Source organism: Calypte anna, chromosome 1 (genome assembly GCF_003957555.1).
Source record: "Calypte anna isolate BGI_N300 chromosome 1, bCalAnn1_v1.p, whole genome shotgun sequence".
Lineage (NCBI taxonomy): Eukaryota > Metazoa > Chordata > Aves > Apodiformes > Trochilidae > Calypte > Calypte anna.
Window position 1 is genome coordinate 59251410 of NC_044244.1, and position 24654 is coordinate 59276063.

At 38.9% G+C, this 24654-nt stretch overlaps 1 protein-coding gene and 1 pseudogene across 1 annotated transcript in view; one reads left to right on the forward strand and one right to left on the reverse strand.

The window, feature by feature from the left end:
- Positions 1-3893: 3893 nt before the first annotated feature.
- On the reverse strand, positions 3894-4565 carry LOC103537812 (annotated as a pseudogene).
- Positions 4566-20423: 15858 nt separating this feature from the next.
- Positions 20424-24654, forward strand: part of DGKI (diacylglycerol kinase iota) — a 111931-nt gene continuing 107700 nt past the window's right edge. The window contains exon 1 of the mRNA XM_030450478.1: positions 20424-20531. Coding sequence (XP_030306338.1) covers positions 20439-20531 — 93 coding nt within the window. The 5' untranslated portion in view covers positions 20424-20438. The remainder of the gene's footprint in view (positions 20532-24654) is intronic.

Sequence of the window (24654 nt, forward strand, 5' to 3'; positions counted from 1 at the left end):
CTGGAAGTTTTAAAAATGCCTAGTGATACAGTACACTTTCTATAATTAACACATACTAATACACTAATATATGGCCTACATATAATAAAATATATATTCAGTCTACATAAATGTAATTCTTTTCCATGTGAACCATTTGGCTTCTGTAACAGAAGCCTAAAAGCTATACTAATTTTCACACTGCAGGATACTTCCCTTACGTTAGGGTCTCTGCCTGCCTAGTTTTTAATTGGAAACAGAGTATTCAGTTGAAAAGAGATTTACATTATCAGATGCTCACATGAGAAAGTAGAACCCTGGGGAATGGTTATCTAATGTCAGATAAAAACATGTAAGAGGTGCTTGGGAGCTTTGTTTCACTTAAGTAGAGGCGAGTGCAAGCTCCATGCATACTTAAAAACTGCCAAAATTTTGTATGTGGATGACACTTGAAGCAATGTGTTCAGGATGACTAGCCCTACTTTGCTGTTTGTTTTTCATCAAGGTTTCAGAACTAATGTTTTTTTTTTTAAAAAAAGAGATAAAGAGAAAAAAGAGGTCTGACATATTTCAAAATGAAAGCCGTATCTATTATTTTTTTTATAGAAGTATAGAGGATGCAGTGATATTACAGAAGGTGCCTTTCTTGAAAATAGATATTTTTTCCCATTGCTGCCAAAAGGACTGAAGTTAAGAACTTTTCAGCGAGAATAATGGTTCATGAGGACAAGAGAATAATCATCTGAGTTGATATCATCTGGACATTGCTTCTCCATGAAGAAAAGCATTATTGTGCTTCTGCAGATGATGGTAACAATCTCAAGCAGAGAATAAAGGAGTCAGAAACTGATGTAAAAAATGGTGGAAAGCATGGTGGAGGAAGGGAGAATGGAAGAAAATGTTAGAGAATGTAGTGAACCTATACCTCAAAGTTGAACACACAAAAATAATTCTGAAAGTTGAAGTGTTTTGTTGAAGCTTTTGAAGATATGATGTAGTAGGTATAGATGTATTAAATTTGAAATAGTATTTTTTTTAAAAAGGGGAGATTTCTATGTGAATAATATTCCCAAATTCAAATGTGCTTAGGTGCTGTTAAAGTTGAGAATTTCAATAAACAGAAAAGCATCTAGGATGTTACTATGGCTTTCAAAATGAGCACTAGAAACTCTGGAACTGCAGAGTTAAGGGTAAAACAGAAGCCAAACTTAAGAGAATGACATTTGGGAAAGACATGCAAACAAACTTTTTCTGCTCAATAGTGACCTCATACAGGACTAAAGCAAGTATTTTGCTTACCAATATTTAATTAATTTTGACTGAGCACTAGTTTTACAATAATTATAGGTTTATCACCCAAAATATATTTGTATGATTGCTGTCCCTCACTGGAGTGTTAACAAAGGGAAAAAATTATTATTGGCTTATTTTAGAAATCTGTCTCTCACAAGTTTTTGCAGAAACACCAATCATGGCAGGAGTGGAGGAAAGCTCCACTCCTTCCACTACAACTGGACTTTACAACTCTTTTGAACTAGAAAGTTGAGCTGCCTGGTGTGTTTGTTTGGCTTGCATCTATGACTGCTTGACATGGCAAATTAAGTTACCCAGTTTTATCTGCATCGCTTTTGAAACCAAGCTGACTCCAGCCTGAAGAACACTGAGGTACTGAAATTCTTAAGAGCTTTAATTATAAACACTTGCTCTGTCATTTAGCCATGCTGGGACACTTAAGAGAAGAAACCTCGTTGAATTAGTGGAATGTGTTAGGAACACGTAATTACACTGTTCCAAAACTCCTTGTCCTTGTATTTCTTCTCCTCTCTTCCTTCACAGAAGATTACATGTGGGTTTCGTTTTACGTGCAAAGAACTTTTGTCATACTGAAATAATTTTTCTTTGCCATGAAGGTGGTAATGGCTGAGGAGCAATCAAACGGGAGGTCCCCATCTGGGAGAGCATATTGAGTCTGTGTGTCCCCTGTGAGGGAGGCTGCATCTGCCAGGAAGCCTCCGCTTCAGTGAGCAGGGGCTCCTTCTCTTTAGAGGACGCTGAGTTCACCTACATGCAAGGCCTGGGAAGCCAGGTGAGGAAACAAGAGTTCCTCAGTTCTCTGCAGAATATGAGGTTGCAGTCATAGCTGTTTTATCCACCACAACAGATGGGTCCCTTTTTTACACAGCAAATTGCCTAAAAACATGTTTTGACAGATCAGCTGAGCTCCTCTAACACTGAGTTGGGACCGAAAGCATGAGTCCCACTGAACCCACCTTTCACCCACCACTCCTTGTGTTAGATCCAGCAGTTGTGTGGTCACAGGTTGAGTCAATTTATCTGGTTGATTTGGTAGCAAAAAGGAATCTATTTTTTTTTTTTTTCAATTGGTTGAACTGATTCATGTGTAGCTTCACAGCCACTAGATCTGGCAGGAGGGAAATGGCAAGAGCATAAGATTGGAGTTTAAGGGGTGAGGGACTGAAAGAGGATGACTGCCTCTTCATTAGCCATTTACTTCTAAAGGCACCATAAAGACATAAAGTCCACAATAAACCAAACTGACAAATTACTTATGAAGAGATTGCTGAACAAAAAATCTTGTGAAAAAATATCTGTGTCAAAATATACAAGTGATAACATAGTTTTTATCATGCTTTGGTTTTGTGTTAGACACAAGCTCATACTGGAGGTGATCACAGTGACCTCTGTCAGCTTATGTGTTGGTAGATGGAGTAACCTTTTGTCCATCTCATTCTGGAATATTGCCTGTAAATTTTGGAGCAGAAAATATTAATTCGCTGAAGTCAAAATTCTTCACAGAAATGTACTGATTTTTGTCAACATTTCTTATTTGATTTGAATAAAAAATTAGGTGTGGAAAAGGTTAAGGCATTTGCCTTTGACTAGATCATCCTGATTTTCATAAGCTTCAACAAAACATATCCTATACATGATAGTGTCTTGTAAAATTTAAAACAGTGAAGTTCAAATATTTTTCTCTGATCTTATTGAGACGAAGTACTATATAGGCAAAGCTTTTTGTGGGAGGTCACTTTATCTTAGGAAGTCTCAGGTCTTTGCTCTAATTCAGGATGAAAGCAGATTTTTCAAATGTCAGTTTGCTGGAACTGAAATGATGAGTTTTCACACACAGTGCTGCAAAATTGTTTATGGCAGTAGGTATCTGGAGGTGTGCCACTTATACCAGATCACACCAAGTTATTTACATTTTTATTATCTAGTCTTGTCAGAACTCTATCACAGCATGAGCTGCAAAGGTCATCCTTGTAGACTACTTACTGATTTTATTTACACTGTGATGTAAAGTCAGACGTGTGAATCTATGATACAGTCTGGAAAATTATGGAACAAGCTCAATCAGTGTAAACTAGGTTATGGAAATAGGCCACTTTGTCTTTAGAAATCCTGGTTGGCAAGTTATGTGGACATGGTCTGAATGGACTCTTTAATGTAATTTTGATTCCTCATTAAAAATTATGTCCCAAGAGCTCTCTGCTTTCTTGCTTAGCTTTCATGGCTGATCCTTCCTAAACAGCTTTTATAATTTATAAAATTTAGCTCTGGGCTGTAATGTTGAGTTTGCACTGTTTTGTCAGCAGAAAATGTGCTGAGGTCAAACACTCTTTGATGAGCTCAGACCCTTCTGCTTTGGTCCTCTTGCCTGGTACCTCATAAACTAGACAGGAAGTGAATATATTGAGTAATACTGTGGGCTTAGTCATTTTATTAGTATGATGTGACGAGGCTTCCATAAAGTGCTGTGAAACTGATACAGAGAAAAATTGCTGGAGAAAACTGCTGTAATATAAGGATTAATTTGAAGGGAAACAATTTACAACCTGAATAATTGACCATCTGAGTAAGGCTTGAAAAGTTTCTTCAGATAACTCAAGTTCTTAAAGGCTATTTTGCATTATCAATATCTTAAGGTAACAGAATACAATAACCCCAAAAAGAAAACAGGAAGAGCACATTTCTTAGATAAATGTCAACCATTTTCTATTTCCAGAAGGCATAATCACAGCTCTTGACCCCATCAAAGTGTTCTTGCACTGTGGTCTGAATCATCACAGGAACCACAATATGCTACCAGTCCAAAGAGCCAAGCACACTAGAAAACCACAGCACTGTGTCTGGGATCTCAGAGTTGAGAGAGGGTTCATTAAGGACAGGTACTGCAGGACAGTCATGAGAGGCAGAAAGAAAACAGCACTGTAGTAGCCAGTGGAGAAAATATCATTCATCATTTTGCAGAGGAACTCACCAAAAATCCACCCAAAGGACAGGTCTACAGCCCAGAAAAGGCAGAATACAAGAGAAGACTAAATCGAAGACAGAGATTAATGATGAAGATGTTAATTGAAAATGTAAGGTTTTCATATTTGAAGGATATCTGTGACACTAGTGTTTCCTGGCAGGCTAAGCAAAAATGCCAGAGTGTAGATGGCTGTAGTGAGATGGGTGTAAAATACAAAATAGTCACCCATTTTGCAGACATTGCTGTCATTAATAAAGTATTCATATGAGTAATTATCATCTGAATCAGATGGATTATGTTCTTCATCCATTTGTGCAAATCTTGAGCAGTTCTCCAGAAGCTGCTCCAAAGACCTGCAACAATCAAACCAGAATTTTGGTGAAAATCAACCTGATAATTAAACTGCAGTGGTGGAGCTTCTATTTTAAGGGACAAAAAGAAGCAGTGAAACTGCCCTGTTTGTCCTGTTTTGGAGAAAGAAAGGAGTAATTTTATCTTATGACTAGAACATGAACAGGTAGGTAGATACTAGAGATTTCCCCCTAAAAGTGATTCTCCCCCTCTACTCTGTAGTTGTGAGACCCCCATCTCGAATACTACATCCAGTAGTAAGAAAGAAAGACATCAGTCTTTTGGAATGAGTCCAGAGGAGAGCCAAAAGACAGTCCAGGAGCTGGAGCACCTCTGCTATGAGGAGAGGCTGAAAGAGCTGTGATTGTTCAGCCTGAAGAAAAGAAGACTCTAGGGCAATCCTCCAATACCTGAAGGGAACCAATTGGAAGGCTGGAGAGGGATTTTTCATAGTGTGTCCAGCAACAAGAAAGGGAAAGGTTTTAAACTGAAGGAGAATAGGTTTACACTGGACACTAGGAAGAAGTTCTTTAGTACGAGGGTGGTGTTACTCTGGAACAGATTATCCAGAGAAATTGTGAATGCCCCTTCCCTGGAAGTGTCAAAGGCCAGGTTAGATGAGGCCTTGAGCAACCTTGTCTAGATGAGAGGTGTCCCAGCCCGCAGCAGGGAGGCTGGAGTAGATATTTAAGGACCCTTCCAACCTAAGCCATTCTATGATTATAAAAGTGCTGAAAAGCCTCACCTAAACTACCATGCACTGAACTGTACAGTTTAGGAAGACCTCTGTCCTAGGGAGTCTACAATTCAGGTGGAAAGGCACATGAAAGGTGAGAAGAAATGGAGGTACAGAACAGGGTGTCACTAAATGAAGATTAATCAGGGTGCAATGGCAGTCGACTGGAATCCAAGTCTCACTCTCATTTAGTTCCTTTTCTGGGGGATAATACTGAGTCTGACATCAATGGCAACGTTTCTGATTAAGTTAAACCACCTGTGGACAAGTAGACCTCTCACCAGAAAAAACCCCAATGTTGTTTTGTCCTCCTGGGTATTACATGCAGGCTTGCATAAGTCTTTGCTATTGCAGCTGCACTTGTATTCCCAAATCCAAAGGATTTTGCCATTACCTAAGAAATCTCCATGGCAAAAGAAGCTTTGTCATTTCATCTTTTTGAAACTGTCAGTGTTATTTTAAATAAATTATTTTAACCAAGATGGCTATTTCAGAGCATCCTGCTGTCGGCCGCCATCTGCTTGGTAAGATGTCATCATTTGTGACTTCTGCAGTGTGGGAACCAAATGTCAGAGACTGTCAAAGTGTTTTCCATCATGCTCTAATTCTGACTGAACTGAAATCTTGTTTGTTCAGTTTGCTCAACAAGTGTAGAGTAGACTTCTTAGGCTTTTTAGTTGAGCCAGGATTACAGTTAAGTGAAATCTGTAGTCTTTCTACAACCAAATTTCCTCAGAAAAAGATTTTTTATAGAATTAAGATGGAGATTTGTTTAAATGAAGCTGTCAAAGAAAAATCAGATATTACCCTTCTAATCACTGCTAATTGTCAGTGTGCTAGGTAGTTTATTTTTTTTTTCCTTTGAGAGAGAATTTTGTCAGTTAAATCATTCTTTCCAGTATAAAATTAAAGTCTAGTCTTAATGTTTTGTCTAAGTTTTCATAAGCTTACAGTGTTGATTCAGCCATTTTAAAGGAAGTATTTTTCCTTGTCTAAAGTATCCTGTCATCTTCTATCTCAGTGTCTTATTTTGCACTTCCAAGCACAGTTCTCAAATTTTTTGGCTTCTCCAATTGGAAGTTCAGTAGTCATGCTTTTGTTTCATCTCTCTTGATTTTCTGTTTCTTTAAAATTCTGTGTATGTCTCGTGTTTTTGAAAGCTAGAGTCCCAGTTAACCTCTGCAGAATGTGGTAAGAATATGGACAAAGTTTCACTGAACTGTACACTACAACTACTGTGGATTGGTGACACATCATTCATTGTGTCATCAGCATCCTTTAAGCAGGATTGGTCAGCCAGGGTAATATTGTTATGGGTTTGTGTTGAAGAAAAACAAAATAACACATGGTTGTGTGGTTGTTGGCATTTGGGGATTTTTTTTCTTTCCCTAAATTCATGGTGAAAATCAGAATTTGTTATTATTGGTTTTTTTTCCTTGACACACACATGGTGAATTTCACAAACCCCATTATCATCTTTTCTCAGGAAAATGCTGTGAATGGAGAGCATCTGTGGCTGGAGACAAATGTTTCTGGGGACCTCTGCTACCTGGGGGAGGAAAGCTGCCAAGTCAAGTTCTCAGTGAGTTACTTTCAGATTTCCTTCTGTCTTTCTGAGTTAACAAACCTGAATTCAGAGAGATACACTGCTCAGACACTTGAGACCTTGAATTGTTTGCTGTTATTTCTTGTGTTCCAGAAGGAATGCAAGAAGGGCAAAAGGTTGCTGATTAAATACTTTAGTGCTCAGGAAAAAAAAGCCTCAAACAATCTTGACCCAGATTATTTACACAGTGAGATGGCTGTATTTAATAGCTTTATTAATATGGAAAGAGGAGAAAGGTTAGCATATTGAGGTATTTCAGAAGTGTTCAGAGAAAGTAGCCCATTTTATTTATACACACAAGCATATAAGTTGGATTGATGGTCAGAGGTTCAACAAGGCTAAGTGCTGGGTCCTGAACCGAGGTCACAACAACCTCAGGCAATGCTACAGGCTTGGGGAAGAGTGGCTGGGGAAGAGTGGAATGGGACCTGGGGGTGCTGTTAAACAGCTGGCTGAATAGGAGCCAGCAGTGTACCCAGGTGGCCAAGAAGGCCAATGGCATTCTGGCATGTATCAGAAATCACCGTGGCCAGCAGGAGGAGGGAAGTGTTGGTGACCCTGTACTCAGCACTGGTGAGGCTGCACCTTGAGTACTGTGTTCAGTTCTGGGCCCCTCACTACAAGAAGGACACTGAGGTGCTGGAATTTGTCCAGAGGGCAACAAGAGTGGTCAAGGGTTTAAAGAATTTCTAAGGAGCAGCTGAGAGAACTGGGGTTGTTTAGTCTGGAGAAAAGGAGGCTAAGAGGAGACCTTATGGCTGAAACAACTGCTTGAAACAAGGTTGTAGTGAGGAGGGGACTGGTCTCCTTTTCCAAGTAACAAGTGTTAGGACAAGAAGAAATTGCCTTAAGTTGTGCCAGAAGATGTTTAGATTAGATATTAAGAAAAATTTATTCAGTGAAAGGGTTGTCAGACACTGGAACAGGGTGCCCAGGGTGTTGGCAGAGTTACCACCCCTGGAGGCATTTAGAAGATGTGCAGATGTGGTGCTTAGGGATGTGGCTTAGTGGTGGACTTGGCAGTGTTCAGTTTATGGTTGAACTTGATGATCTTAAAGTGACCATCTTTCTCCTGATGGTTCTTTCCAACCTAAATGACGTTATGATTCCATATCACTTACTGGGGTTTGTGAGAGTAGAGTCTGATAAAATCTTTGCCATTTTCAAACGCTGAGAGGGTCTGAGCTGAATTTTCCAGTCTCATGAATGCACTCACCAACAATCAGTGCACTCATATTTGAGCTTTTACCTTTTATTTGAGGACTGACTTCACCTATTGAAGCTTTTCCACTTTGTATGAAAAAGATACATTTGGCTGATCCCTAACCCATACTTGTCTCTTCTCTGACTGGAGAGTCACTGTTAAATACTTGCTTTAGCAACTTTTCACCTAGTGTTTCATTTAAACTGCTTCAGCAGAAGAGAATAAAAAAACTAACCTACTGGTATTTAGAAAACATGGTGAGAGAATAAGGATCCTGTGTTTAAGCTCTTGCTTTGAGTCAGTGCTCAGGGGAGCATTGTGGCCCTCGGACTGCAAAGTATATAATGGGAGTCTATATTCTCTGAGCTGTTCATGGATACTGCTTGTGGCTCCTTGCAATAGCATTTTTTTGCTTTTATTTAACTAAACACCCTCATATAATTTGATCCAAATCAAAGAATTTTGGCTCACTAATCACCTCTGTTTTGGGGGGCACTTTAATCCAAAATGTAGATGAAAGCTACATAGCTCAAATTTAATATCCATCCCCCCAACTTCTCAAGCAAATAGGTTACTTTTAAGGCTAAGCCTGGGAAGTCTGTGTCTGCTTACAAAGAGTGCTGAAGCAAAGATCCAGCAGCAGCAGCTGACTGTTGATTGTGGAGTAATATTCAAAGGAAATGTCACCGTGTGTTTGCACTGTATTTATACTGGTCAGAAGGCACTGGGTTTTGGCAAAAGCTGGAGACAGGGTTTGTTTGGCTGAGTGGACCTTTGGTCTGACACAATGCAATGGTTCCTATGTTCTTCATCGAAGTTTGCCTCTCTAAAATGGAGAAAACATTTTCTCATGCTTTAGCTCATTGAAAGCAGCATGGAAATTGAATAATATATTGCATACAATTTGCAAGGCTGTGTTTTAGCTTGAAAAATGTATCTCTCTAGGAGTTGGAAGGGTTGTTTGCAGTAGCTGGTGAATTTGACCCACTGACTTAAGACTTCTATCTGGGGAAGTTGGGATATCACCCTTATGGGGTGATAAGCTTTTCCAGCCAATAGGCCTTGAAGTGTCAAGTCATATTTAGGAAGCAGAAGTTTAAAGTTGCTCAGCTTCTTAACTTCCTGGCCTTTGCTTGACCTGACCAGAGTACTTTCATGTACCATAATATATGTTCCCTTTGGGGAAAGTGAGACCTGTGTTTATAACATGTTAGGAGTGGATGGAGATTTCATCAGTTTAAGAAGTAGATGGAAATGGCTTAGCTGTGATTAATTTAACCTGATCTATCAAAAGGCCAAGACCTTTCCAGTTTGAACATTCTGAAGACACTGTGTATTTCTATGTCTGTCCTAGTCTTCCTTTGACTTAGCTCTTTTACACATAAACTATTTAAGATCAAATGTTTTCAATGGTGAGAAATTATTAAACTGCAGTTACAAAGACTTGGCAAAAAAATGTTAGCTTGCACAGAACATAAACTCATAATCTCTGGAACACAGAGCTGACATTTCATGATAAATCAAAGAATTCAGAAGTAATGGAAAAGATAGTCTGAATTTTTATTAGCATCTCACTATAAATGGTTGTACATATTTGCAATACCACCAGCATTCAAAAATCATGAGAATGGCCCCAAAAGCAACATGTTAAAAAAATGAGCTGCTCGTAAGGCATTTTCTTTGTTTGCTTTTTGCAGTTTTTCCTCTAAGTGACCGATTCCTTTACGTTGCCTGACTGATTTTGGTAGACATGGAGACTATAAAGATACCTAAATTTACAAGTCACAAAACACATGAAAGCTTATTCTGTTACCCACCATCAGGATTCCTCAGGAGTAACATTAAAACAACACTCTACATACATGTATCTGCACATATGCATATATCCATATATATGCACAGACAGAGTGTATCTAGATAATTATGAGACTCATGAAACTCAGTAAAGTGTAATCATTTTTCCATAATGTGAGCTAAAACTGAGTTCTCTTTTTATTCTTGAGGTTTTTACAATGCCTTGAAAATTTGAATGAACAAATTTCTTAAGAGATTTAAATGAGCATTAACAAATTAATGTAAATTTATAAATTTCTGTCTTTCAAGCATAGGACTGTAAATTAAACTTCTTTGAAAATTAATTCCATTTGGTTTATTAAATTAAGTATATGCAAAAAAAATAAAAAAAAAAAGTAACTATATACTTTCTCTCCTGGATCCATTCTTTTGCTCTAATATTCATTGGCCCACGGGATTGAATGGAAATTAGTTTAAAAGCCCTACTGAAATTAGTAAAACCAACCAGTATAATTAGGTTGAGAATTTGCTGTAACCTTTCATAAATACTTAACACATTCTGTGAGAAGGTTATCATTCTCTGCTAAATGACCCAAGTAGCTTTCTGCAACTCAATGGTTAGGCCCATCAAATTAAATATTATATGATAGGCATGAAATAATTTAGTCTGATTTGCATGTATGGTTTTTTTCCTCTCTGCTCAACCTCCTTGTAGGCTGCTCCTATTTAGAGTGCTGCAACAGCCTGTTCTCCTACCTAAAGGAGGGAGACTTCTACTTCTAGTTCCCAAGCTGGAGTACTGCCTTTCACAAAGTCCAGTTCTTAATTGGAAGAGCTTCAGCGTTTCGGGGTTTTTTCCATATAAAAAGCAGTTGAGAGAAAAAAAAAAGAAAAAAAAAAGGCATGTGGCATAAGGAGAGAAATAGCTCCTGCTTCTCATCAAACGTTTTCCTCCTGGGAGCAGCGCTCACCTCCACGCACACACCTTCCCTTTGCTCTTGCAGAAATCTGCTCTGCGGAGGAAGTGTGCTGCCTGCAAGATTGTGGTCCACAATGCCTGTATGGAGCAGCTAGAGAAGGTAAGAGATTGCCATCTTCTGGAGCCTCAGGCAGACAGCACTCATTTCATTCTTACACTCATTTCATTCTTTCACTGAGGTTTCAGTCTGGGAAGCATCGTATGCCGATGTAGGTTTTTGTAGCTGTTTTGCCACTGTACTGGCTTAAAAGTTGACTCTAAATTCCAGCTTGTATTTAAAAGATATTTCTTCAAACCCCGTGAGCCATTAAATAAACCCCAACACCAAAAAAACTCAACATGGAACGCTTCTGTAATTTTTATGATTAAAAATGAATGCCCTTTTAGACTGAAAAATTGAAGCTACAGTATCCTTTCATGCACAAAATTGATCTTTCAGAATTTCTCAACTAAAGCCAGTATAATTCATCTTGTGACAGCTACAGTTGTTTTGAACAATGCAGGATAAGATGCTATTATGAACATTTTTCACTGTGTTTACTAGACTATAATGTTTTGTCCTCAGATCCTCAGAAATTAATTTCTTGTTTTTAAAATGGAAACCATCACACCTTCTCTTTATAGTACCCTTGTTTCTGTCAGCATCTGTCCTGCTTCTCAGTTCCTTTAAGGAGCCCACCTTACCTTCAGGTGCTTATGAATATCTCTCACTGAGTTATCTTTCCATCAGTGCTGCTTCTTCATTATGCCCGACTGTTAATGTGTTAAGGAAATTTCCCACCACTGTTTTTCTGGCTTGGTGGAATTTGTGTAAAGAAATATGAGTGGCAATTTCCCCACTGATTTCATTAGAGCTTCGTTTTCACTCCTCTATGTTGTGCAAAGTTGTTCTCCATAAAAGAAGTTGATGCAGAATAAATTTATAGCAGCAATCCTTTGGAAAGATTTTTTGCTTTCCAAGTATTTGGACTTGTGTTGACAAATGTTCCAGTAATTGCCATAATACCAAGTTGGAGAGGTACCATTTCCACCCCCGATGCTTTTACCCACAGTGAAATTAGCATCAGCACATGCTTTCAGCACAAAAATGTTACCAGTGAATTTTTCATTACTTCCTTCATCAGGAGCAGTGCTGATTCTCTTCAGCCCAGCAAAATGATGGCATTGCCAGCCAGAGCAAAAGAGCACTTAGAAAAAAGCTCTTCTGTTGAGCTTGTTTATGTCATTCTGTAGACACTGAAATTCACCTCTTGGCAGAAGGTTGTTATTAAGTCTGCATCCTTCCTAAATCATGTGAAGTTTTTAAATGGTACATAGGTCTTCTACTTGGCCCTCTCTGCAAAGGTGTAAGTAAAATTATTAAAAGCTGACAGGTCTGTTTCCAGCCTGTCATGTCAATAAGGCTATGAATTGCAATTCCAGATAAAAAGCAGTGGAGGAAGACTAGGATTGGTATGGCTTTTATTTCTTCTTAAGTAATAAGTATTTTGTTTACTTTTTAATCTTTTCTTAAAAACAATTTTTTCCCTTACCTTGAGATATTATTCCTAAATGGCATTATTAAATAAGTGAAAAACTTATTTGCATGGGAAGGCTTGTATTTAAATTTTTGGAAACTCAGTCCTTTTGGACTTCATGACAACAGCATGGCTATACAGTATCCTTAAACATTTTATTCTTTGAAGACTTGTCAACTTAAACTTGAATCCATTTTACTTAGTCCATCCTTGTCTCACATATCATTTGGCCTTTTCCTATGCCTCTCTCTTTTTTTCAGAAAACTTTTTTCCTTTTACATTTCCTGTGACCTTCTATTATTATTTTTTTTTTCCTAAAAAAATTGAGAATTTTTGTCAGAGGACTCCCTTGTTTGTTAAATACTTTTTCTCTTCATCTTCCCCAAAATATTTTCCATTCATGGAAGCTCCTGTTGACCTATTCCTGCCTTTCTTATTCCATCTGAAAAAGGCAACACCACTGTGTGAGGCTGTACAATGGTTTGTGGTTGACGAGGGGGATAAAAGAAGCCTGATCTAAGAAAGAGGTAGAAATTTAGGGGAGTATACACAGTTCTTGATGTGAATGAAGACTTCACAGATTTTGCTTATGAAGACATAAAGCTGGGATTTACAAGGTCTTAAAGTTTGATTTTCAGCTCCTATTAATTTTTGAGACCTCAGCTTAAGTTCACTTTGGTTGCAAAAGATTTTAAAAAGAAAAAAAAGGCAGAAGAAGCTGTTTTCTTCTAGGAAATGGGGAGACAGTTTAAAGAGTTGCAGTGAGCAGGCAGCAATATCATTAGTGAAGATGAGGGCTATATTGAGATCTAGCAGGGAGAATTATTATGGCATATGAAAAGAGATTTGACAAGATTTAGCTAAACTAATATTTTATTAGATAATAAATATTTTGGAAGTCTGGCCTAGATCAACATATTGGAATAAATTCTCTCTCAGCTCACTTTCAGTTCTAACAGCTTTATTTTAATGCCAGATTAATTTTCGCTGCAAACCAACTTTCCGAGAAGGAGGCTCCAGATCTCCAAGAGAAGTAAGTAACGGACAAATGATGATTTCTTTTCATTCAATTTGTGTGCTGATCCACCTGGTGTGGAGCTGCAGCAGTGCTTTTAGCTTCAGAGGACTCTTAGAGTATTGGTTCCCAGTGGGATATGTTCTTCTTCCCAGAACAAATGTAAAATGAATTCTAGCTGAAGCACTCCATTACTTACACTGACAGAAGCCATTTCATCTTTCTGGTGTCTCTTTTCCCACTCATTCAGCTATTCTCTCTTTTTTGAGCATTTTTTGAACATTTCTTTCTTGAACATTTTTGTAGCATTTCTTTTTTTTTTTTTTCCATGACCTTTTAACTATTTAAAATAATTTTTCTTTTTCCCTTTCCACTTGCTTTCTTCCTCTTCATGGTGGTTGGTGGTTTGTTTTTTTTCTTTGGGGGGGGGGGGTTGTTTTGGTTTTTTTTTGTTTTGGTTTTTTGTTTTTGTTTTTTTTTCCCAAAGTACCTCTAGTGTCCTAATGTCCTCTAGTGTCCAAATATTCAGAAACCTTCTGGTTCATCTCCACCTTCTATATGAATTCAGCTCCTCTGAAGGTGGTGGGTTAGCCTGTTATTGAAATATTTATAGAACTGTCTTACAAAGTTAGAAGACACTGTTTTAAAAAACCCCACCTGTTAACTTTTCTATTTGATTTAGTGGCCAGCTTTCTCTTAGCAGAGGTATCTCAATTCCCTGCCACATCAGTGCTGTCTGCCATAACAGTATGGTGCAGGCAGATTCCTTCTAACCCCTTTGCTTATGCAGAAAGGGGGGCAGCAGGCCTGTTCCCCTCCCCCTAGTCCTTCTCATGCCCGCTGCTTGCTGTCATCCAGGATATGAGCAGCCCAAACAAGGTTAAAAGATTGCTTCTTTGACTGCTCCTTCCTCCTCTCCTTTCCTTCTCCTGCTTTGACTTGTAATTTTTTTGCGTTATAAGGCTGTTTCCAAGCAGATGAGAAATACAGACCAAGATCCTGCACTGGGGCTGGACACAGCAGTGTTAGAGCACTTCTGTGCTCTCTATTCTGGTGACTATTATCTTCCCATCCTGTAATGGGCTTTCTTTTTATATTAGAGTACAGAGAGAGTAGCACTGTCCATGTTTCAACATGGATAAAGAGCACCGTTTCATCCTTATTCCATCTGCAGCTATGGTTGTGTCTGGGCTTTCCTGCAGGGACCACTGCGTTTTGCTCCAGAAATTATTGGCTGAAGGGACCTTTCCTTTGGTGCCCCTAAACCAGTTTCACAGAGATAGTGCCTTTGAGAGCAAACTCTGATTGCTTCCTAGAACATCATTTTTTGTCCATCTTTTGCAGAACTTTGTCCGACACCATTGGGTGCACAGGCGGAGGCAGGAGGGGAAATGTAAGCAGTGTGGAAAGGTAAGATTGCCAGTGCACCACAAGCACTGACACTTAGGAATTCAGGAAGCCTGATATGTCAAGGGGTAGCAGCCCTGATTCCCAGGTGGGAAGAGAAAAGGCCGGAATGAACACATCCTGGGACATTGTGCTGCACAGGCTGCTGGAAATGAGGAGAAGGAGGAAGGCTCTGGCTCCTTGAGCTTCTTGCTTTGTTAAGCTAATCCTGTGCCATTATGGCACTCGCACAGTGATGTCCTCTGTGTCAAAGTTGTGGTGGCCTGTTTTTTGAGGCTTCTGGGAAAAGAAAGGCTGTTGTTTTCTTTCTTCCCTGGCAGCCTCTAAGATTTTGAAACTGTTTCACATTTTCTCTGCTGCACACACTGCAGAATTTTTAAAAAGCTATAAAAACCAGTAAGAAGTACCTTAGTTACTAAAGAGCTTTCTTCTGAAATATTGTGAACCTCTAAAATTTGTTGAAATTAACCCCCCCGTGTCAAGGTAATTTTTCTTTCTCTAGAACTATATTATACTTTGGCCTTGCTGTTAACATAGATAGTAAGAAAGACTGTGTCTGATCACCATGGCACAGCACCCAACACAGCATCAGAGAATCACAGAATCATTGAATTGGAAGGGACTGTTCAGACCACGTTGCTCAGCATCCAGTCCACGATTCTGTGTACTAGTAGAAGCTTAAAAATGATAACAGAGTGATCGTTTCTTCATATACTTCTAGTTACCAGTGGATTAGGGATTTTCTGAGACTAAGAATGCATCTGGACCATCACACTAGAGAGAAGCTTTATTTTTTTCCATTTCATGTGGTGTCCACTAGACACACAGTGTGTCCACTAGACACACACATCATCCATGTCTTTCTCTTACTGGCCCCTTTAAAGGCATGTGGGTTGATACAGACCTGAATTTTTTCCTTGCATAGAATAGCAGGATTGCAATTTCAAGCACTTGATAGGCAATTCTACTTCTTTGTATTTTAGCAGAGATCAAGATCCAAGTGATTCTCCTCCCGAGTGTATTCCATTTGTAATAATACTTGGCTGCCCCACAGTAATTTTGCATTGGAGTGTCTCTGAAAGCATTGAAAAGGGCATCAGTGTACCAGAAAACACATGCAAAAATACATTTTTAGTACCCTTAACACATGCTGGAGTTAGTAATCCCTATGTGCTCTACATGCGTGCATGGTGTCCTGGTTTAGTAGTTTGGGTGGACTGAAAACTGAAGGAGAGAATTGTTCTCTAATACCAGGCCCTTCCTTCACCCTCCCAAGGGAACCTAAAAGGGGAATAAGAACAAGAGACCTAAAGTTGTAAATCAAAATGGAAACAACTTTACTAGAACAGGGGAAAGGCAGTAAAATGTGCAATAAGGGACAAAAAAATACAAACGTATACAAATATATCTATAACCCCATCTCATTGGTGACAGGGATAGGTGCCTGAGGGCCCCTGCAGCAAGGCTGACTAAGAAGGGGGCTCCATGGCTCTTCCCAGCCCCCGATGGATGTGGATCCTGAAGAGCAGGAGGCGAGGGGGGGGGGTAAAGGAGTGCAGGGGAACAGCAGCGTAGTGAGGAGCGGGAGAGAGAGAGGAGGGGCTGGGGTCTGCCTGAGCTTGATAGAGTCTGGGCAGGGAAAGGACCCCTCTGTGTTCTGCCCCTCTCAGTCTGAAAGCCCTCCTTCTATACTTCCTCATTCTCAAACTGTGGCATCTGGGTGTCTATATCAGCGTGGACTTTAATCCCAATTATCTAGACAGTTCGTAATCAGCAACACAAGCCGTGTTTTTAGGTGCTCTTTACCTTCAAATATATTTCCTGTGGTATGCACAACTGTTTATTTTCAAAGGAGTTGCTCACAGCATGGGATTTCATGTGTTGTGCAGGAATTGGATGCCAGTGAATGAGGGTTAACAAGGTACTGTTAGGCCAATACTCTCACAGAGGTGAAATTAATTTTTCTATTAAAAGATTACTACATTTATGCAGAAGACCTCCTTGCATGATCCAGGAACAAGACAGTTGAATTTTCATTCTTCTTCTCACTGAGAGAAGGCAGAAGAGATGACTTCAGATGGAATACAGGGGGGCTCCAGCGTTTCATTCTGATAGCCCTTGTTACATCTCATCTGCTTAATTTCATCAGTTCCTTTACTTGTAAGGCTAACTTTCAGATAGTTGCTATCTTACCTCAAACATGTATCCTTAGGAAGAAATACCTCATATTTGTAAAGCAGTTGGAAGAAAAGTGGTGTTTCATTGCTACTTATCAGGAATATGTTTTTATTGTTGTATCATTTTCTCTAATGACTGCCTAAAAAGCAAATGGCTTACTGAACAAATGAAAAACGGTCCATCCAGAACCAGACAAGCTGCTTAGTCCTTATGTTTAAAATACACCACTGATGGGCTGTGGAATTAATGTACTGAATTAGGTTTCATTAGTGGAGGCTTTGGGAGAGAATAATTTCTCCCTTGCTTGTTATAAAACTGAACATAACAAAATATTTCATACCCATGAGGGGCTGGAAAAAAATTTTAAAATATACTGTGGGGACAAGAAAGAGCAAGATTTATGAGAAATATTAGGGAGCACTGGTCTAAGTGGCTAAGAACAGAACATATTGTCCAATGTCAGACCTCCATTCCAGGATTCATGTCCTCACACTGTCTCTGCATCCAGAAGCAGCTGCCAGCTTGTCTTTGTGAAACCATTTGACCATGAGCCATTCCTAAACCTGAATATGCCACATTGCCATCATTATGAAGAATCTACTCCTTGGATTTTTCTGAATGTAAAATCTGCACCATTAGGGGGTGAAGTGAAAAAAAATACAATAATCTAGGCAGAGAGGCCATGTGCCATTTTAGGAGTAGGCCTTTGTTGGTGCTGTGGACCATCTGGTGAAAACATGCTGGGGACACCTGAAGAAGTAGATACAGCGTGCAGTTCTGCATGGCAGGATGGAGAGGGACAGCCTCCTCCTCAGACCATTGACAGGGTTGTCCTCAGCCATCACATCCTGACATACTGTAGCTCAGTCCCTCACTTTAACAAGACCAGTGCATCTCTGGATGTGGTTTTGGTATTTAATTCTTCTTGTTGTGCTTGATGTTCTCATTGCACTGAGCACTAATGGGCTCGGGTACCCATCTTACTGTTCATTCCTACAGCATCTAGTATAAGAAGGGTTTTGATTATAAATTCATGTTAGACTTTACTAAATCAGATTACTTGAACTCTTTGTGCTGGGTCTTGGGCATTGCATGTCATGGCAGAGGTAGAGGTAAAACTCAACTTATTGAGAACAAAACTGGCTCACAAATTCCTGACTTGGTAGAGACTTTCAATGAGAAAAATCTGGGTGGTAATGGGCTACTTAATTTAGTAGAGAGGCTTGATAGAAGCCAATGAGTAGTAAATCTAAAATAAATCTTAGCAGTGAAGGTAACTGTGATAAACTCTTCCAGAAAATTTTAGACTTTCCATTTCTGCAGCCACTAATGCAAATCAATTCTGTGTCTGGGTAAAATAAGCTTCAGCTGAACACCAGTTTTCAGGCTCCAATTACCATTTGTTGCCTTTGTTATATGCAAGAAAAATGTATATATCCAAATGATATTTTCCAGTCATAGAATTTAGAACAAAGTCATATGTCTGCTGAAATAACATTCTACGAAAAATAAACTCTTCTGTGGGAGAATAAAATCTCATGGTTGTTGGTGATGGAGTTTTTTTCTCTTTAAAACCATAAAGAAATATTTTTTAAATATATCTGTTTCCTTTAAATCTTGTTTTTCGAACTTCCTAAAAAGATTTTAATCTGAATTATCTCAATAAAACAACAAGCAATTTCTCAGTCAGAACATTTCAACATAGACTTTACATTTGATTCCGCTTTGTATTAAAAAAAAACCCCAAACAAAACCACAATGAAACAGTAACAACAACAAAACAAAAGCAAAGCAAAGAAAAAGGAAAATTCAAAATCTTGTTCGTATCTAGAGCAATAGAGACTGAAATGAGAGAATGTTCTGTTCAGTTGAAAAACCTCAGTCTTATTCAGGCCTGTAGAATTCTATTGAAAGAGGCATACCTTCTCTGTTTCTTCTTCCTTTGCTTCTTTTTAGCTACACAAAATAGGGAAAAGCATAAAAAAATTGAAAAGTGTCTTTAAAATGTGTGTGTGAAAATGCCTAGTTGAATCCTGTCATTATTTTTTCCTTTCCAAAATGCTTGGTTTCTAAGAGCTCTGAGGCTGAACGAATGTATCTGACTGCAATGAACTGCTTTAGCTTAGCACAGCACCCTGGGAAGAGTTAAAGGTGTACATTTTCTTGTAGTCAGGATGAATTTAATCCATTTTTTTTTTCTGCTTATTTTAGGGCTTTCAGCAGAAATTTTCCTTCCATAATAAAGAGATTGTGGCCATCAGTTGCTCCTGGTGCAAGCTGGCGGTAAGTGGGTAATACTCAAGGAGCAGCATCCCTTAGAATCATAGAATCATAGAATTGGCTGGGTTGGAAGGGACCTCAGAGATCATCAAGTCCAACCCTTGATCCACTACCGCTGCAGTTACCAGACCATGGCACTGAGTGCCACATCCAGTCTCTTTTTAAATATCTCCAGGAATGGAGAATCCACTACTTCCCTGGGCAGCCCATTCCAATGCCTGATCACCCTCTCTGTAAATAAATTCTTTCTAATGTCCAACCTAAACTTCCCCTGGCACAACTTAAGACCATGCCCTCTTGTCTTGCTGAGAGTTGCCTGGGAAAGAGACCAACCCCCACCTGGCTACCCCCTCCTTTCAGGGAGTTGTAGAGAGTGATGAGGTCTCCCCTGAGCCTCCTCTTCTCCAGGCTGAACAGCCCCAGCTCTCTCAGCCTCTCCTCATAGGGTCTGTGCTCGAGTCCCTTCACCATCCTGGTTGCCCTCCTTTGGACCTGCTCCAGGACCTCGATATCCTTCCTTAACTGAGGGGCCCAGAACTGGACACAATACTCAAGGTGTAGCTGACCACAATGCAGGAAATTTTGTTCCTCCTGGCTCCCAGGGTTCCCCTTTTGTGAACCAAGACCATTTTTTCCATTTCTGTTCCTTTTGCTCAAAGACACCGTGATGTCACCTGTATGACACAAGCTCTCTAGGAGAAGAGTCTTGCTGCAAAGCATGGCTGCTGCCTACCTCCCATTGATGTCCTGCTTCTGCTAGCTCAGAGAGCCAGAACTCTTAATATACAGTGCTGCATCAAACTAGGTTGTAGTCTTCAGTCTCTGTTTAAGTAGGAGTGATAGGAATTGTTTTGGGTTTGCTTTTTCTTTGGGGACTTTTTATTTTTGTTTAGTTTTTGGTAAAACAATATGGCTAGGAAAAATAATCTTTAGTTATTTAGTCTTTCAACTCCATGATTTTAAGGACTCTGAAGATGGTGAACTTGGGCATATTGCTCCAGTTTTTGTACCATCACCCTTTTCTTCTTCTCCAAGCTTCCCTTTTCTCTTTCTTGGCCTCTTTATTGACTCTATTCTTTTCCTCTCTTTCAGTTCCATAATAAAGTCACCTGTTTCATGCTACATCACATTGAGGAGCCGTGTTCCCTGGGGGCTCATGCTGCTGTCATTGTGCCTCCCACCTGGATCATTAAGGTGAAGAAACCTCAGGTAACTGCATGCTGATGTCTGTTTCTGAAGCTGGATGGCTGCACAGGGCCAGCACAGTGCACTCCTTCACTAAGGCATGCTTGTCCAACCCTCAAGCCCAAAATACATCCATGGTGATTATGAACCTGTATTCTCCTTCCTTCCCCCCCTCCATCCACTAGGTTTCCCTGCTTGGGACAGTTAGCAACAAATATGACTTTTGTTATGAGCAAATCCAGCTCAGGTTTTGTTTCTCAGTGGGCATACTGCAAGAAATCCTCTGTGCTGTAGTTAGCCCAGCATGTGTCATTAAATAGAGCTGAGCAAATACAGGGAAAAACTGTTCACAAACATTCACTTGAGGCTTTTGGAATGGATGTGATGTGTTTTAGACTGGATACTGTGTTGTGGTAAACACAACAGGGAGAGAGGGTATCCAAAAGAGAGCTGGCCAAAAATTAAAAGGGGATTCTCATCATGTAAGAGGTGTTTTGTTCTTCGAAAGTCTCTTTTCACTGCTGGTTGAACTGAAAGAAACTTTTAAAAAATATTTATTTTGTTTGTTTGTTTGTCTGCTTGTTTCTGTTATTTGGTTTGTTTGGGTTTTTTTTTTGTGTTTTTTGTTTCAGTTGTTTTGTTTGTTTTCCCAAAATAAATAATGTCTGGAACATCAAAACATCCTATGTTGATTTTCCTGTAATTTTTTTCCATTGACAGAAACACTGTTTTCCTCCAGCAGTGATGTGCTGTTCTCACATTAGTGTACCCAGCCTTGTGAAGTGAACAAGGGCTTTCTGGGTTGGTGTCATGGTTGAAAACGAGTTCAGACTGCAGGAGAGGAACTATGACACAAGTAGTTCCATGGAACTGGAAAAAAGTCTGAATTGGAACGTTAGTCAGTTTTTAGTTACACTTTAGGGTTATGACTATCATTTTTTGGTGTGAGTAGCATGTCTAGGAAGCTGGATATTAAAGCTGATGGGTGAGGGAAAGCCTATGGCAATAAAAAAATGGAGTGAAGAGATCACTGTTTCTCCTTGAGATCCAGAATAGGCAGGATTCGTAGCCAAATACCCTCTGAGAAAAAAATGTTTCTTTGCCGTTTGTATTCTTCCCCCATACTATTCTTTCACTGTTAATTTTACTCCAGCCTCCCCCTAGAGTAATATTGTTCCTCTCATATTAAAGAGTCCTTGACAAGGACTTAATCTTGTTGGGTAATTTTAGCATCTGTGTGGTATTTGGCACAAAAAATGAGGCTGGCTCCTTTTCTGTGTCCATAAAGAGATAGCATGGCCCATTAGTCTTAAGCCTTTTGGTCCCGAGGCTTCAGAGCAAACTGCCTGTAAGCTCTGCTTTGGGCATTAGACACAGAATTGGAATTTAAAGGAATTTTAATGGATCTGTGAGGTAGAGATCCTTGGTCTGGGAACCACTGGGAAGAACTTGCTAACTGCTGCAGCCCAGATGTGCAAACAGGGTTCTGCTTGGACCCAGACCATTTATCACACACCAAAACAAACTCAGCCAAAAACCCTTTCATATGTTTTGAAGTGTATTTGCTTACTAAAGAACCCAAATTTATTGAACTTGTTATATCATTTTACGGCTTAGCAAAGCCTCTTTTTGTGAGATGTCAAGATACTTCAGTCACTGTTCTCTTAATCAAAATCAGGAAAGTAATATTAAAACAAAAAATACTGAGGTTAATAAAAAGAAAACATATTGATAAAGATAGATATATCTATGTCTGACCTTACTAAAAGAAGCCTTTCTTTGATCTATTAAATTCTAATTTAATTTAATTTTTAGTTTACAGTAGATCTACATTTGTGACTTTCTTTCTGTTTGGCATTTGATAAAAGCAGGGTATCTTGTAACATTTTCAGAGATTTTTTCCATTTTTTTGCTACTTTTTTAAAAAAAATAATATTTTTAAATTTTCAGATAAATTTTTATCTGATACAGTTAATTATAATTCATAGGAAAAATGCTATTCCATAGAGGGTTAGATTTTTTGCAGTTTAAGGAAATGTTATCTTTGTGATCCTGAGGTGTGTGGAGAGAAACTATTTCAGTCTCTCTATTCAGACTATATTCAGTCTCTAGAAACTATTTTCTCTCTATCATGTCTCGAGTCCCTGAAATTTGAGGTCAGCAGCATGCAAACACTTTGAGTAAATGGAGTAATAAAATGATATTTAGCACAGACATTGAAACTTCTTAACAGTATCCATTGTATTGTTAGTTCTGGTGACTACATTCCTATTGCTGTAGAAAATACTTTCTCTCAGATGTGTTTTCAGATTTTTGGCAGAAGTCTTGGTTTGTAATTTATTATTCTGTTAAGGAAAGGTTTTTTTTTACCCTCCTGTTGTTTCTGGCCAGCTCTACTTTTGTGTATTATGACCCTCTTCACCCAATATGCATGTTTGTAAACACTACCAAATATTGACTGCATTCAGTCCACGGGATGCAAATGAAATGTTCAGAAATTTTTGTTAATTCAGATAGTAAATAAACGTGTAGCCAGCCGTCTGTTTTTCACATATACCACAATCAAAATGAACTTGGCTAGAAGCCTTTTTGTTATTAATTATTTCCTCAGCTCTAATTAACTACTCACATTGGTCACAGGCAACTCCTGGAGTGAATTCCTTACTCATACGAAATTTATTTTAGTGGTGCCTTCATCCTGTTTGCTGGTTGTTTCTTTTAAACAAATGAGATGGCACTTTGTAGCAAAATCTTACTTGATTTTTAATTGTTATTGCTACAAAGATGGTTTTCCATGCTTAGTTTGTACAACATGGGTCACAATCTTTCAAATACTGGGCAAATATAAGGACAACTCTCCCTCTCTGATTACTAAAATATTGTGTTAATGAAGTGTTTTTGTGTAACTGGCTGAAGTCAAATCTCCACTGACATCCTGTGCTCTAAATGGGGAGCAGATTTCTTTCAAGATGAAGAGTACTCAGAATGGTTCAAGTAGCTTTGGGGTTAATAGTAACCCTGTATGTAATGGCCCATTTACATGAATGGACAACTCCCAGTACCTATTCCATGTTGTTTTTAATGTAATCCACATCTGTAGCTTTACTGGATTCCAGTGTTTTTCAACTGTAATATCAGCACTGTGATATCAGCTCTGATGTTCTCAGGTTCAAATCAATTCCATCTCCTTGTTTGTGGAAGCAGGTCACCCCTGCTGTCTGCTGGTATTTTGTTACAGGTGATGTTTGATAGCCCAAGTGGTGTTAGCACTAGGAATGGGCTTGCTGTATTTATCCTGTGGATGAAAAGTAGATAATAGAGAGGATCTGGCTGATTCAGTCTGTCTTCTGTTTGGGAAGGCAAAGGCAATAAATGTAAATTCCAGTTTGTTTGTTTGGTTTTTTTTTTGTTTTTGTTTGGTTTTTTGTTTTTGTTTTTGTTTTTTTGTTCCAGGTGAGTAAACATGGTGTTTTATTCTTCTATTCCTTTGAGGACCTTCAAAAAGTGCTACTGTATATTTATACTTCTGGTTTTATTTCTTTATTTTCTCAGCTGCTGAGTGCTTCTGGCTTGTCTGATTGTCCTTTTTGATCAGCCAGAGTATGGTCAAGATTGGTCTTCCCAGAGGCTGTTTGCTATATAATTTGAAGCCCAGCATGCAAACAGCCTTTGAAAATGAAGGCTGAAATGTAACTGAAAAGGTTGAGAAGGTTTCTTTGGATTTACTTCAGATAGTCTGTGACCCTCACACCACCCAACACTATATAAAAAGGACTCTAATTTGTCTGGCTAAGCTTGCTTAGAACTCCAGTGACCATGCAATAACATTAAAAATCTCTTTTTAAGATGGACAAACTGACATCCACAAAGGAGAGTTTTCCTCTCTAGAGGTAAATTAGGATTTATACCTGATACCCGTTTAAAGGTATGCTTTGCTCTCAGGTACTTCACTGAATAACAATATACATTTATAAAATACTCATGACCTGGTTACGTGGACAAGGTAGTATTCATCCACTTCTTCACTTTAATGTGCAGACTGATGATTACTGTTGGCTGTTGCTCTGCATGTTTGTACAGAGAATCTTTGTATGTTAAAAAAGCTTTTTTGCCTTTCATCTGCTATGGACATGCAGTTGCAATCATT